Below are 16,670 nucleotides of genomic sequence, written 5' to 3' on the forward strand. Positions count from 1 at the left end.
TTTGACTGGATCAGACAATTAGACTTTTAGACAACAGGTAGAGACACAAACAAGTTGTGTGAGATTCTTGGATGAATTTCCACTTAGAACAATGCACTGAGCGTGTATTAAAAAGAGTTTTAAGCATCACGCTGTTGTATGCAAAACAGTGGAGAGTGTTGCTTAATGTTACTGAACCAGAAATACTTGACTTAAATGTTGAAGGAAGGGAGGGAATAACTTGGAGGATATCCAAAATTTTGGGGCAAGTGACGTGTTTGACTGATACCATCAGATCATAAACCAGATCGTTAAATTGTTTTATTTGGAGACCAAAAGCGTCATAATGAAATTTTAAAAAAAGCATATTGAATGAATGAATGAATGAATGAAACTGTGGAAAAGCCGTTTCAAAACTCAGTCTAATATAATGTAGATACAGTGTTCAATTGTTAACTCTTTCAATTAATTCATTCTAATTAATTGCTTAATAGCATAATCCAGACTCTTTTGGTCAGTGAAAAGCAAACAAAAATCTGTTTCTATATAATAAAATTGAACCAAATTCAATCCACATAATGAATCCTGTACAAAAAATTATTTTCTCTTCAATGATTTTAATGTTATTGTTGTTGTTGTTGTTTTTTAAAAAAATAATCCATAAACAAGAGAACAAACATTGCATAAAAGAAAGATTACTGCTGGTCACAAAAGTCCTTAAGTCTTACAGAGTAAAAAGTAATAACTAACATAAAATTAAGTTACAGGTTATCAGTCCATGGCAATCTACTCCAACCAATGATTCCCATGCAAGTCCACAAAATCCACTTTTAAGACTCTGGGGTGTCTTCCAGAAAGTGGGTTTAGTGAAAACTTTGTTAACCTTGAGATGAGAGAAACTCTGGGTCAGTTACCACGGTAACTTAAACTCTGTGAAGTTAATCTGCTCACTGGAAGGTTTTTATTCAACAAACCCTGAGTTTCTGTCTGTCTCCTCCCTCCTTACAGAGTTTCATTTCCTCATTCATTCAGGCCGTATCAAAGTATGAATCGAAGCACATTCATTAGCAGAGGTTACTGTCTGTCAGATTCAAAATCCTGGTTGGGTATTAGTTTGTCATTCAAGGACTATCTAAAGTTACTGCTTTTATGCACATCAGTCATTTCTTTGAACTCACATTCAAACATTACAAGGTGTGAATTCAACCTCCGCTCAGAATAAAACCTCTGCATGTCCTTCTGTTATAACACTGTGACTCTGTGCACACTAGGGATGTGCAGAGAGTCCAGTATTTGTATTTGTATTTGTTGAGGCAGCAAAATTATTTGTATTTGTATTTGAATTCGAATAAAAATGGAAAGAGGCTTAAAAATCCTGTTTTTGATTTTATTACGTTTTTAATTTTAGAAAATTAAAGTGTTACAATAGGTATTCACGAATAAGCTACATGATGCAGGAGGCGTCTCCCAGATCATAGACGACTGCGCTGACTACTGAGCTAAACTTTACTCATCACCTCATTGCAGACAGACCTCTGCCTATTTATACACCCAGAACACAGAGACAGCACACCAAATAACATGTAGGGAAGAACTTCAAAGGCGATTATTGCTTTGCACTTTTCATTTATTGCCTATTTTTTTTAGAACCTAACTTTGTGGAAAGGAGAAGGAGAACAACAGGTTATGGAGAGTCCCTTGGGAACACTTTATCTCTGGGGAACACCCCCAACTCCGGGTGTGATGTCCAATTAAGGAAATGTGCGTCATGTAGCAGGTGGATGTGACTCCCCTCGTTGAAACCTGCTGATAGACGTAACAGCAGAGGAGAGGAGAGAGACTGAGATAGCGATGTAACTGACCTGTGTGCTAGTATGTGTTGTTTTTTTTTCCTTCCTGAAAACAAATAATTGTTAAAAATATTTGTATGAAACAAATATTCTTTAAAAAAAAAACACTATTTGTGCTTTGCCGAATAACGTATTTGTATTTGGACACACCCCTAGTGCACACAAGACAGCTGTCAGTTTGTGAGAGCAGTTCCTGCACTCAAATGTTTATTACACATAATGTATAATCTCAGTTTAAATTTTAGAAAATCAGTATGAAGCTTTAGACACGTGAGGTCAATGAATAATTATCTCTATCACTCATTATGTGACTGGTAACATTGATGGAACATCAATCCTGTAATATTGGAGATTATATGTTAATATTTCTGAGTGAGCAGGATCGAACAGCATCACCGAATGCTGTTGAGCGAAGATACAAATTTTAAAATCTACTGTATTTTAACCTTGACACATTTTCAAGTGCAAATCACCAAACACATTATTACTGGATCAGATTGTGAGCTTACAGTCATGTCGCTTTATCTTTGATCTACATTTTTTAAATCTTGAACTGTATTTTTCATCTTCAGTTGTTGCCTTCTGTGTTTTGTCACCTGTCAGATTAAAGCTGAACTAATATATTTAAAATGTAATGTAGCTACAGCCTGATACACAAGGTGCATACTGATCATTTTATAGACTATCACACTGAAAAATAATACAAAAATCAGGTCATTAATAACTTGCAATACAAAAATGTAATACATGTTTTATTTTGCCCATTAAAAAAAATACTTTACCAAAATATCACCAAAACAAGATCAAAGCTTTAAAATGCATTTACTGTATGTTAAAAAAAAACAAAAAACACAGAAGTGGTGATGTTGAAAAATGAATGGATGCTTCTGGATATACACTTAAAACTTTACACCCTTATGGCCTGAATGACAACTATAATCTAGTGGTCTTTATGTCATTTTGGCCTTTTGTATTCAGTTATTCATTGTTTTATGAACAGCTCCTCGTCTGATGTCCAGTGTATACTGAGAGCCTAAAGAATATCTTTTACAAGGTTGTGCATATTGTACAAACGGACATAAGTTCTTCCCTTCTTTATATTCTGATATAGACACGTGCAGATACTGCTATAACTATTTGACTGTAGTGTATGTATGATTAAAATGTGTATTAACATTTGATATGTGTGGAAATTAAATTAATAAGTCTAAGTCTAGTGGACATTCATTCATTGATTATTATTTATCTGATTGCCTTATGAGGTGCAATGTCAATTACCTCAAAGGGGATCACTTGTGTTTTTTAAGAAATATCTATACTGTATGGTTGTGTGAACACTATATGAGAGCTCACTTTTATTTTAAAGTTAAAGTTTGACTTATTTCATAATTCTGACTAACCATGAGTTATTAAATGTTTCTACATTAGATAAAAAATATATTAAGGAGGAAAACAGATTGTTTGAGCTGTGTGATTAAGGAGAAGTGGAAAGTGGGTCCCATTTTCTTTTGTACTGGAAATATATGATGATCTAAGAATGTCAATTTTCCATGAAATGGCTCAACAAATCCTGAAATACTGTAAATGTGCTGTGATGTGTCTAGGTGTGTGAACTCTCAAAGTTGTTTGAGTTGGTTTTCTTTTTTGTAGTACTATTTGAAAATATATATGCAGCACTCTCGATCTGGCTTGTAAGAATTTGTGGTGTCTTGTAAGCCCATGTGAGCAGGGCATAGTTGTATGCATGACAGTAATAAAGCTCAATTCATTCATTCAGTGATTTTTATTCATCCTCAGTGGTGGCTGATGAATGTACAATAGTTGTAAAAAGCCATTTGACAGGTGTGCTGTAACCATGTATCACCAGTAGGGTGTGCTGAAGCACCACTACTGTTAAAGCATTAACTTCAGTGAATTTGAATTCTATGTGGGTTTATTATCAACAATATTAAAATGTTAACACCATCAAACCCACACAAAGCAATAGTTAAACAAAAAGCTAACATATGACACATATTCCAGTATGAAATGGAAGCCAGTAGTAATGATAATGCTACACAGGCTGCACAAAGTTAGCTTTACAGCTAGTGAAGAAGCTCCCCTTCACACAAGTAATGTTAGCATGAATAGAATGAAGTAATGTTAGCATATAATTCCTGCTGTTTGACTGCTGTACAGGACAAACGTTCATAATGTTTACTCTCTGACAAGCTGAACATCCGCCTGCATGCCGTCTCAATAATGACGTTGCTTGGAAACCTGTGTATCTCTACGCAACCAATAGAAATGTGTGTCCAGGGGGCGTAGAAAATCTGAAACAACCAATTAGAGAGCAATCTCAGGTAACCTGCTTGCCAAAAGTGGAAGGACCTACATCATGGATGTATTAAGAGAAGTGAATACCATGCCGCAGCTGAGCTTTGCTGCCAGTTTCTCCCAGTTTCTCCCAGTAGCCACTCACAGTATTGGAGTAATGGAAAAATCCTGTGTGGCCCAAAAAGTATTTTCCCCATTTTACCCAAGAGGCGTCTATAAAACTGTTGACAGGACACCTCCAACTGCAAATAAGGTAAATTATTAAAATCTGTGACATCATCCCAATGTAAAGTCTATGGGCTGATTGGCATATTCAATGGGCCGCATACTCATACTCATCTCTGAGTCCAGTATCCAGTTCTTATAACACATCCATGACCTACATACACACTCATTTTGCCGGCAACCCTCTCACAGGAAGTGTGTATTGTCACTCCAAATTAACCAATTTGAAAACACATTTTTAATAAATGCTGGCATGACTACGAGATCCAGAGTAAGAATAAACATTTTTAAATTCATAGTCATTATGTAATATATGATTAATTAATGTTTAACATGTTTTAATAGTCTTTCTTCTCTAGATAATTGGAATTGGTTTATCACTCTGAATATTGAATCAATTTTTCATTTTGGCAGTATTGGTCTTCCATACAGGGCAGTGTCCTTGGATTTTTTTCTTCCACTCTTCAGTTTCTCCCGCCTCCGTCTCCGCTGATCCGCTGTGATTGGCTCTTTTTTATGACACGTTCCGCCCGACATACAAACTGCAGCGCTGATTGGCTGAAACCTTCTGACATATGTGACGGTTCTTCCTTATTCTCCGGCAGAGGACAGAGTGAAGATGGCTGCGTCCCTGAGGTGCGTTCTCCGCTCAGGAAAGGTATGAAATCGTTCAAAAATGTTTTCTTTGTATCACCACTTTGGTTTTGTTGATGGATAATGTCAGTAATGTGGTCTCTCTCTGCCTTTCTCCAGAATGCCGTATCGGCTCTGCGGCGGCGGGAGTTTCACAGGAGCGCCCCGGCCGCTGTGCAGGTCAGTGTTAGCAGCTAGCAGCTTAACCTAGCTACAGCTAACACACCAGTTTATGGTTTTATGTTGTTTTAACGACTGATTGTAATAACAAAATACAGCAGTCATGTTCAGTGGTTACCCTGTCGGACTACGTATTACCTGCTTATTTAAAATTTAAGGGTTTGTTGCTGTATAGTTGTCCGGTCACTGAGCTGCTGTTCTGTCACATCATGTCAACATGATGATAGTTTTTACTGGTGTTTGATGAACTGGTGACTGTCCTCCTGCACTGAACTTGAGTACAGTTCTGAGGTACTTCACTTGACTATTTCCTTTATATGCTACTTAATACTTCCACTCTACTACATTTCATAGGGAAATATTGTACTTTCTACTCCACTACATTTATTAGACAGCTTTAGTTACGTTTAAGAAAAGATTTGACACAATGGATAATATAACAAGCTTTTAAAATACAACAGATTGTTAAAGATGAAACCAGTGGTTTCCAATCTTTTTGGCTTTTGACATCTTATAAAAAGCAGAGTGTAGTCGGGGTCATATTTCAGATGTCTATGAGTTGTTAACAGTTCCACAAAATAGTGATTTTTCCATCTAAACTTCTCACATGGTTTCATTTCAATAAATGTTTAAATGATCCAATATGTCACTGAAAATCAAAGATTAGAGAAAAAGTCCCAAAACTGGAAACACATTTGCGTATCAGAACTTTGTTTTTTTTTTTCTTTCCTCTCCCATTAATTATGTCACGACCCCTCAGATTTATCTGGTGAGCCTTTGGAGGGGCCCGACCCCTAGGCTGGGAAACACTGGACTAACTTAGCTAACTGTATATAAAGCAGTTGAAACTAGCTCCACCTCCAGCAGCTACAGCAGTAACATGCTACTCTAACGCTGATGCATCAGTATTAATAATCTAATGATGTCATATATAATAATATATCAGTCAGAGGGACCAAACCACTACTTTTACTGCAATACTTTAACTACATTTTGCTGATAATACTTATGTACTTTTACTAAAGTAGGATTTGTCATGCAGGAGTTTTATGAGTACTTCCGCCACTGATAACAGCACTTGTTAAAATCAGGAAGAAAAAACATTTAGCTGTCCTCTTGAATGCATTATATTTGTTTGTATTTCTTTTTTCATTGAAATATTAAAGCTATCCAAAACATGGTTCAGTGATGTTGTTCCCAATATTCAATGAACAGAGTGTACACAGTTTGGGTTATTGTGTCTATTAGTCTCTAAAACTATGAAAATAGAGGAAAAATACCCAACCCAAGTACGTCCAAGGTCATGCAGTTAAATGTCTTGTTGTATCCATTCAACAGTCTAAATTCCAAGAATACTCAGTTTACAATTATATAAAACATATTAAGCATAGATGCTACCCCTGTAATGAAGTCATCTCCAAGTATTGTCTTAATGTTAGAAAAGAATGTAGCTTTTGTAATATAGAAAGAGTCTATAGACAACATGTTTGTTGACTGGAAACACTTGGAAAACTACTTGACAGAGAAACTCGGTGTCAGTATATACAGAACATTGAGGATGTCGATGTTTTGTTTTACTGCTCTCTTAAGATTTCCAAAATTTAGTCCATTGTAAATCTTTACATCACTGTGGAACAAATTCTTTATTCATAAGATGAGATGACTCAAGAAAAATCAGAATCAGATTTATTTGTCAAGTAGCAAGTACAAGGAATTCAATGTGGTCCAGATGTCAACAGAAAGTGAAATAAACATAAACTGTAAACAATAAACATAAACACGAACATAACGGTGAAAGAAAGAGAGGGACAGTAATTTACAAAAAACCTACTTTAAGACTGTTCCTAACAGATCTCACACCTCTTAAAATCTCAGAAAACAGAAAAGCTATAAAATGCCCGAAATATTAATCTGAATATGTTGATTGTAACTCAGTGATATTTCTTTATTGACCAGATTCAGTTTTGGTTGCTTCAAAACACCTCTGGCCTTTGTTTCGTTTAGTTTTCCTTTATTTCTACTGATCATCTTATCTGTTTGTATTTTCTATTTATATTTGAAAGTATAGTAGTTTCTTTTTTTTTAGTCTTTTTTTATTCAGGATATGAGAATTAATCATGTCAGGATTTATATTATATCTGTTTCCTGATAATTTGTCTTTTTTGTGTGTGTGTCATGGTTGTGTTGTGTTCTGGGATGAAAACAAAACAAACAAACAAACAAAAAAAAACCTAAACAGTTGTATAAAACAGAGGCTCTTGGCAAATCCTCACACTGGATTTAGTTGGAGCCCAAAAAAAACAAACATTTTGGACTTTGGCCACTATTATTATTGTTGTTGTTGTTGTTGTTATTATCACAACATTACTATCAGAATATTAATCCTGTCACCACCAGAGCCTGAGGTCTTTCCTGTGCTTAAATATTTATTCATTTATGTATTTATATACATATGAAAAATGCAAATATTAACACAGCACAAAAAAACATAAACTAAACTAGTAGTAAAATGTACAAGTGATGACATAATAACGAATACCAAAAGTCTCCATCAGAGGGAGCCTCTGATGGATAATGTAGACCATCATAGGAGACGAAAACTACTTATATAGCTCTAAACCTGCAGTGCGACTTTTACATGTAAACAAACGTCTGTCACATTCAAGCTCTTGCCAAACGAGTTCACACAATGCTGATTAAGCCTCTCACCACCAGATAAATCTCTCTGTATTTCACAGTATAGAGAGTTTTTAAATCTCATGTCAGACGGGACGTTCACGCGTTGGCTGTTTGAATGCATCTGAGCCGGCTAACTTCCGGTTAGCTCTCTGCTAACTTGAATGGGGATAAAATAATTTAATCAAGCAGCTCTTCTAGACTTTCCAAATGTTATCGGACCGAATGGACCAAATTCTTAAAGTGAAACGAGTCATTTTGCCGTGTGACAACAGTGTTTTTGTAAGTACGCTCACTACCAGAAGGGGGAGACAAAGTCAGGCACTCCCGCTTTAATTGCGTTTCTGATTAGAGAGTTTTTCCCGCAGATGATTTAATCCATTTTAAAATAAGTTGAATCAAACTGTATAAAATCAGAGTGGGCAGATCCAGTGTAATTAAAGGACGGTTTGATCTGTGAAAGACGTGAGGATGAACTCTGTCTTCTGGGTGACAGTAATGAGTCTGTACTGACTGTGATGCTGTTGTTGTTGTTTTCAGATGACGGTCCGTGATGCCTTGACCCAGGCGATGGACGAGGAGCTGGAGAGGGATGAGCGGGTGTTCCTGCTGGGTGAGGAAGTGGCCCAGTACGACGGAGCCTACAAGGTCAGTAGTCGTTCAGTGGAAAACAAAAGATGAGGTTCATAAAGACAGTTTGGTGTATTTCAGCACTTCAGCTTATGTTGACATGCTAACTAGCCAGTGATTAGCCTCGATACGAGACACTTTGAGAGTCTTTTGGTAACATTTGTAGCTGTTGTGGTCATATCAGTCGAGCTCCCTCCGGTTCGTTTCCATCACAGTTACACACTGAGACTCTAAATCAAACTCCGTGAAAACTGCAGTGGAGCAGATTCAGGAGGTAACAGGCTGAAATAAAGATGAGCAATAGGTAACGTTAATTCGCTTTTTGACGTTTCAGCAGTTCAGCCTGTTCACTCAGCACAGCTTCGTTTATTTGAGTCTCTTTTAAGAAAAACTACAGTTGGGTCTTATTGTCATTCTATCAGTAATGATAACACTTTAGCTAAGACAAAAAGGCAAATACTGTAATATTATATAGTTGGTTGCTTGGACTAATTATAGCGTGTGTGTGTGTGTGTCTGTGTCTGTGTCTGTGTCTGTGTCTGTAGGTCAGCAGGGGTCTGTGGAAGAAGTACGGAGACAAACGCATCATCGACACTCCAATCTCAGAGGTGAGACAGTTTAACATTTGTCCTTCATGAATGAGCTCTGTTGTTGATTTTAGCTTTGTTAGCTGTGAGATCAAAGCACTCGTTCAGAGGAAACAGGAAATGTTTTCTCAGATGGTTAACGTGGTCTCTCTCTCTCTGGTGCAGATGGGCTTCACCGGCATCGCAGTGGGAGCCGCCATGGTGAGTTCCTTTTTCGTCTGCATGGCTACACATGATTCCCCAACAGTACAATAAGATTATAACACTGGGTGTATTTGTAATTGTAACTTTATTCTATGTCTTTGCTCGTGATGAACACAAGTTGACCTGAAAAGCTTTAGCAGCGTGTTTGCCTGTTAAACTGTCCTGGTGAACGTGAGCATCATTAGTACAGAACAGCAGGCTGAGCTGGGAGCCCAGTGAATTAAGTAAACGCTGTATAAACAAAAGTGTAGATCAATGTGACGACATTGTTCAACCAGTCAAGTACCAGGCTCATGATGATGTATCTCTCGATCAGAGCTAATAGAGTCCGCTTGGATCTATTCAGGTATTAAACATATTGACACACAGACCTTAGACTGGTCTCAGGGTCTCATATTGCTAGACTGAGAGAATACAACAGGACTCTACCAGACCTGATTAGACTGATTATAATTTGGTCACAGTTAGTAGGAACTGAGCGGACCTGTGAAGACCACTTCTAAATGGGTTTTTATTACAGTGCAGTAAATAAATACACATGCTGACATAAAACAAATTATGAAACAAACCCAGTCAAAGTTCTCATTAAACCCATCTGACTCTGCATGACTACCAACCCGATGACTCTTCAGAAACTCTTTGGATTAAAAATGACGTCTCTTTGTGGAAATGTGTCCATGTAATTTTCCTCCCAGCAGCGGCCACTAATATTAATTTGTCACCCCCCTCCAGGCCGGCCTGAGACCCATCTGTGAGTTCATGACCTTCAACTTCTCCATGCAAGCCATCGACCAGGTCATCAACTCAGCGGCAAAGACCTACTACATGTCAGCTGGTCTGCAGTCAGTGCCCATCGTCTTCAGAGGACCCAACGGAGCGTCAGCGGGCGTCGCCGCCCAGCACTCGCAGTGCTTCGCTGCATGGTGCGTTCACTTACACCTGATAGTGTTACTGCTGATACTTATAGCAGCTTTAGTACAACTCATTAGTCCATTTCTATCAGTAAATATAATATAATAAATATCTAGAGCTGCAAAGATTTGTCAATCGATCGACAGAAAATTAATCGTCAACTATTTTCATAATTGATTAATTGTTGTAAGTAATTTTTTTTAAGAAAAAAAAAGTCCATTCTCTCTTGTTTCAGCTTCTAAAATGTTAATATTTTCTGTTCTTAAAAAATGACTTAAAAAACAATTAATTGATTATCAAAATAGGTGATTTTCTGTCAATCGACTAATTGTTGCAGCCCTTAAAATAACATTGATAGGAAGTCGGGCAATCAAATGAGCCGACCTATAAAATAAGACCCAAGTCGTAACTTTGTAGTTGAGGCGACAGTAGCAGTAACGGTCGTGTGGTTGTTGTTTGTCTGCAGGTACGCTCACTGTCCAGGTCTGAAGGTTGTGAGTCCCTGGAACTCAGAAGACGCCAAAGGTCTCCTGAAATCAGCCATCAGAGACGACAACCCTGGTGAGACACAACACTGCCGCAGGTCAAAAGTCATCAACAGGCCGAAGTTAAAAAAAAAATACATCATCATTCAGTAATTTACCGTCCAGTTCTGTGAAGGAAAACTTCACCCTGAAATAAAACTCGGCTGTCATTGTCTCCGTTCTCTTCACTGATGTCATTGGTTTCTGGTTTCTGACACTCAGTGAATTAACTCTCAGTTTCATTTTGGCTGTTAACAAACCTGCTGAAACAAGAACCTTTTCTCTAAAAAGAAACTTGGAACGTCTGACGATGCTCTGAATTACTGTTTTGATGCAGTGATATTGGTGCGAGTCCCCCAACAGACAGAAATAATACCAAAGAGTGTCGGTTTACTTTCAACTTACTGAAGTCATAAACATAATGTTGTATCTATTTTTGATTAATGTTTAGTTCTGGCATCTTTTATAAAGAGAGAGAGGGACATTAACGAGTGTAGAAGTGGATCACTGTCTGAATCTGTGTCATTGTTCTCACTGAACCGTGTGTGTGTGCTGCAGTGGTGTTCCTGGAGAATGAGCTGATGTACGGCGTTCCCTTCGAGATGTCGGAGGAGTCACAGTCCAAAGACTTCACCATTCCCATCGGCAAGGCCAAGGTCGAGAGACAAGGTGAGACCGAAACCTCAAAACTACAATCGACAATGTGTGTGTGTCCATAAAACTTCAGAAGACACACAAAATACTGTTCCTTTAGTGACAACAGTGCATCTGTCCGCCCAGTGCTGTAGACCATCTGGATCCACGGGTCTTTGCGGTTCTCAATATGCAAATTATGCGAGCTGGACCACTTCCAAATGTGGTCTGGCCAATCTGATCGCATTCTGATCACAGTGTGTTCTGAGTGCATTAACATCTGTTTTTCTTTATCCAGATAACATATTCAGATACAGATCTCACTTTAATGCCAGGTGTAAATGGGACACTAGTGCAGGTTTTGGTTTTAGTCTCTGTACAGACACGATGGTACCAAACCAGGTGACCTCACTATGATGACAAGACTTGAGGAAGCTTCACACAGTCACCGTACTCGACTGTTGTAGTTACGCCATGTAGATCAATATCATGAATATAGCATATAAGTATATTAACCATATTTGTTGAACTGTTCCTTTAACTTGTGGAAGTCAGACGAGTAAATCCAAGCAGGTAGATCCAGGTCTGAAAAGTGAAGCCAATGCTGAAGTGACTTAAACCTGCATTCTCTCTAATGGCCATCGGGGGGCGACTCCACCAGCAAAAAGAAGTCTGTTTTGTATAGAAGTCTATGAGAAAGTGACCCTACTTCTCACTTGGATTTGTTACCTCAGGAAACACTTTCCTAACAAGTTTATGGTCTCAATTGCTAGTTTCAAGTCTTCTTCAACACAGCATGATGTTCATTTTGTAAATAGTAAAATAGACGATAAAGCAGGGTATGCTTCTGGTCGTGGCTACCTTGTGATTGACAAGTTGCTACTACGCTGGTGCGTGAGGTGCTGTTGTTGAATCCTGGGGAGCTCCTCTCAACCCCCACACTTTCGTCCAAATATGGTCACTTCTGGCTCCAAAAAAACCAAGATGGCGATGTGAAAATGCTTAAAGAAGGCTTCAAAACAGGCGTCCACAAACCAATGAGTGACAGTGGCTGGGTCCATTATTTTTATACAGTCTATGGGTACAACAACCGTTATTAAGTGTTTAATATTAAAAAAAATGTGATTTTGATAGTTTGCATTAAATCATTTTTGAAAATTATTTTTTTTGATGTCCGTAAACATGATGATGATATTTGGGGGAAACAGGAGGTTGAGGTAAAGATGACCTGAATGTTGATCTGTCACTCTGAACTGTCTGTCATTATTAATCCTTAACCTCTTCTTCTTCTTTCTGTGTTTCAGGGACTAACGTCACCGTGGTTGCTCACTCACGGTACGTAGGTCATTGCCTGGACGCTGCCGCTGTCCTCGCCAAGGAGGGAATCGAATGTGAGGTAGGGGGAGGATCACGCCTGTTGATACCTGACACAGATGATCCGTGCTCAGCGGCCTGTTAACTACTTCCTGTGTGTCTGTGTGTCAGGTGATCAACCTGCGGACCATCCGTCCTTTGGATGTGGAGAGCATTGAGGCCAGCGTGATGAAGACCAACCACCTGGTGACGGTGGAGGGGGGCTGGCCTCAGTTTGGAGTCGGAGCTGAGATCTGCGCCAGGGTCATGGAAGGTAATCATTTCCTAATTTTTAATTATAATTTTTTTTGTCACTACAACGCAAAATGTAACAGAATAAAACACATTTCATCATCAAAACGGAGCAGGAAGTAGAAAAATCTTAATAATCCCTGATTATTCTCAGTAACTGTTAGCTTCAAACTAACGATTTATCAAATCAAGTTTTACCATTTAAACTGAAAAAATGTCTTAGTGTGTAAATGTTTTAATGATGTCGGTTGTTAGGAAGCATGTGTGGTCGTATCCAGTCAGAAAACAATCAAGAAAAATATAAAGTCACCACTTAATCACGAACTGTAAGAACTTCCAAAAATAAAAAAAATTAAACAAGTGGTGTAATTGATGTACATGTCGGTTCTTTGTGAATATAGGCAAGAAGTATTAATTCAGATCACAGCGAGAGCAGAATAACTCGTTACATTACACTTCCTAACAGACATTATTGATTTCTTTTGATCTGACATTATTCTTGTAACTGTAACATTAGTTTGTAACTTGAAGTCTACCGTTGTGTTACTTCACGCGTCACTAACTGGTCTTATGATGCGTCTTTGGTAACTAGTTTTGTCAGGAGTAAATATTTAATATTTGCTATACAAGAAGCACCCGTTTACTAAATCAAAGCTCCGTTCAATTATACTTCAGTTATACGTTTTGACCAACTACAGGTCTTCCTCAGGCAAAAAGTTGTTGGAAACATTTCAAGTAAAATTGAAGAGAGCTTTGATATGGTGGAGGCGACTCGTATCACTTTTGTATCCGGCTTCATCCCGCTGAGACCCACTATTCCGACATATTCCATAAATATTTAATATCCAGTCTTTACATAAGTATTAGTATGTTTGGTGTTAATATTAAAACAGCATCACACTATTGTAACATTGTCAAACTCATGATGGACAGAAAAAAAAGGTTTCAAATCGATGTCTACTTTTAGTCGATGAATTCTTCTTCCTTGTCAAAACCTGGCGCCTACGTTACCCACAATGCAACTTGACATGATTTATTCATCTACACAGTTTTGGGTATGTTATGCTAGTAGCATAGACATGCTAGATAATAATACCGTCCACTTTACTCAGTGACATTAATATCTCCCAGCGTCTCAAACCAACAAGTAAATAAAAGCAAATTGAACTGGGTACAACCAACATGACGACTGAGAACTATCTCAACCTTTTCTCATAATTACGAGACCTCTAACTAAAACAAATGTAGGAATAGGAATGTGCCAGCATCAAGTTTTCACCATTATTGTGAACAAAAATATCACGGTAAACTTTTCTGAAATAATAGTATATAGTAAAATTACTTCACATGATGATCACCTTTTTAGATTTAATCGAACCAAACAAACTGAACAGTGAGCTGCAAATGAACTCGTGTCAAAAACACTAAATGCCAAAAATATGAGCAGGTTGCTTGTTGAGAGTGACATCTGTTTGCATTTAAAGTCATTTTCAGTCAACTTCCTCTTAGATTCTATGCATTTACTGATTTATATCGGGTGTTAATAGTTGTGAAAGAACCAAAAAGTCCTGCACACCGTTGACCACTTGTACTCATTCAACCATAAACTAGCCACACGTCAGCAGGTCAGCTAGCTAATGTTAGCATAAAAGGTCATAGTGAGAGTAGCTGCAGCTAGACAGACTGGAGTCTGGTTCTCTGGTGCTGCTGTCTCTCTGTTTGACTGGTTTTTAAAAAAAGGTAAAACTGCTAATAAAGAGAGGAGAGCTGCATTGTGTTCAGTGTCCAGTAAAAACGGTATACCGGCACATCTCTACTAAGGAAGTGTGTCTTTAACTTCCTGTTTTGTGTTTGCAGGTCCCGCCTTTAACTACCTGGATGCTCCGGTCACCAGGGTGACAGGTGTCGACATCCCCATGCCGTACGCTAAGATCCTGGAGGACCACAGCATACCGCAGATTAAAGACATCATCTTCTCTATCAAAAAGACCCTCAACGTCTGAGACACACACACACACACACATAAGACAAACCCACCTGAATCCTCTTTGTCTTGTTCACACAGATGGTAGAAACATCGTCTGGTGAAATATGTGAACCACGTGTAAATACAGCCAAACGTCTCTGTTTAAAAATACTCCAGATTGTAAAGTTTCCAGCCAGATGTTGGTAGATTAAGCGCACAACTGTTTATCCGCACCCAGAGCTGTGGACACGCAGGGTTCGGTCAAGTTGTCGCCTCTGTTAGTCGGTGAGAAACATGACCGAACTGTGTGTGTGGCTCTGGCTGCTCTCTCCACTTCCTCCCCTTGAAATAAAAGTTGCTCCTGTCCTTTGGGGGTTTTTGTACTTCTATCGAAGTTCACTGATGACAAAACTGCTGCGAGAGCCAAGAAAAAAAAAAAGTCACGTTTTTATCAGTCTGCAGGGTCAGAATAACAAGTACACGACTGGTTTGTTGTGTAAATAATCACATAACTGTAAATTTGATTTCTTCTGACCTTCAGAGGAACGGTTATGTAGATTTTAAGCTTCCTGTGTAGGGATGCACCAATCCGACTTCTTCAGTCCGGATACCGAGTATTGATCTGGTACCAGTGTTTAATTAATGAACTGTAAGCCTCACTGTGTGGAAGAGACTGGGATCATTCTGTCATGTGTGAGGCAACATCATGCTTAAACATTGCTTTCATAACTTTGTAAAACAAAATGTAACAAATAAATACATAGATATAAATTTACTGAATTGTTATTTATTAAAATAATGGTATCCAATACCTGATCAAGTTATTTGATTCAGTATCTGATTGATATCTCGGTGCATCTCTCTTCCTTTGTGGAATTAAGATTTTATTTTCTTTATGTGACTTTGGTGCATCCTATTTTTTGTTTTGTCAAATGAGAAAAGGGATTAAAACATGTTAATATTCTCTAAACTTAAGCGTAGAGAAAAGCACTTAACATCTGGTGAAAACAGCAGATTTCATACTGAGCAAAAAAAAAAAAAGTAGCAGAAAATCCAAGATTGTTCCTACGTGCTCTTAAATTTAGACCAACAGACTGATGAAAACTTTCTTCTCACTCAGTAGTTTTGTTGTTAAAACACTCCCACATAATTCTAACCACCAGAAAAAATATTATAGTCTTTAACTTCATTTATATTCTCACACTGACTCGGGTTCGTCTCTTAAAAAGCAGCAGTGAAGAAGAATGAACCAGCTGGAGGTGGAGTGTGGTCAGGAATATTTATTGTAGCTGCAGCAGCTCTGTGTATGTTTTTGTTGCTGTAAATGACTCTGTTACAGAAATAAAAACCTTTCAGTCCTTCATGCTGCTTCGTTTTTTCACACCAGAATGTTTATTTACCTGTTTCCAGAGAGATTCAAGTAAAGCTGCCCTTTTAACCCCCCCTACTCAAAAAAATGTGATATACTAATTTAAAAAGTAGGGCTGTAGTCTCCTGGTCGATTAGTTGGTCGATATGCTCTCGTCCGACTAAATTCTCATTGGTCGAATAATCTCCGTGTTACTTTCATAAGGAGAAAAGTGCTATATCAATAACTTTCCAGGATTAATCCATTATTTCCTGCGGCGGGAGGGACAGACTAACAAATCACCTGAAAACAACGGGGTGTATACAAAACACCCCCGTTGTTTTCACAACTTTGAACTCGCCCAACCTAATGGAGACTGCTGGGTCTAACTGTTCTCAACGG

At 38.1% G+C, this 16,670-nt stretch overlaps 1 protein-coding gene across 1 annotated transcript; it reads left to right on the forward strand.

The window, feature by feature from the left end:
* The first annotated feature begins 4,884 nt into the window (after nucleotides 1-4,884).
* Nucleotides 4,885-16,281, forward strand: pdhb (pyruvate dehydrogenase E1 subunit beta). The gene is made up of 11 exons (XM_067586418.1): nucleotides 4,885-5,028; nucleotides 5,124-5,183; nucleotides 8,400-8,507; nucleotides 9,035-9,097; nucleotides 9,242-9,277; nucleotides 10,013-10,203; nucleotides 10,659-10,753; nucleotides 11,275-11,385; nucleotides 12,654-12,745; nucleotides 12,835-12,976; nucleotides 14,812-16,281. Exons 1-11 carry the CDS (start codon nucleotides 4,990-4,992, stop codon nucleotides 14,955-14,957), a joined length of 1,083 nt encoding a protein of 360 aa, XP_067442519.1. The 5' UTR covers nucleotides 4,885-4,989; the 3' UTR covers nucleotides 14,958-16,281.
* Nucleotides 16,282-16,670: the final 389 nt, after the last annotated feature.

Source organism: Thunnus thynnus, chromosome 4 (assembly GCF_963924715.1).
Source record: "Thunnus thynnus chromosome 4, fThuThy2.1, whole genome shotgun sequence".
Taxonomy (NCBI): Eukaryota; Metazoa; Chordata; class Actinopteri; order Scombriformes; family Scombridae; genus Thunnus; species Thunnus thynnus.

Bases quoted from the DNA above. Each gene is read 5' to 3' on its own strand.
- pdhb (XM_067586418.1), top strand. From the start codon at position 4,990: ATGGCTGCGTCCCTGAGGTGCGTTCTCCGCTCAGGAAAG. The intron at 10,754-11,274 runs GTGAGACACAAC...TGTGTGCTGCAG, and splicing joins CATCAGAGACGACAACCCTG to TGGTGTTCCTGGAGAATGAG. The intron at 12,977-14,811 runs GTAATCATTTCC...TTGTGTTTGCAG, and splicing joins CTGCGCCAGGGTCATGGAAG to GTCCCGCCTTTAACTACCTG.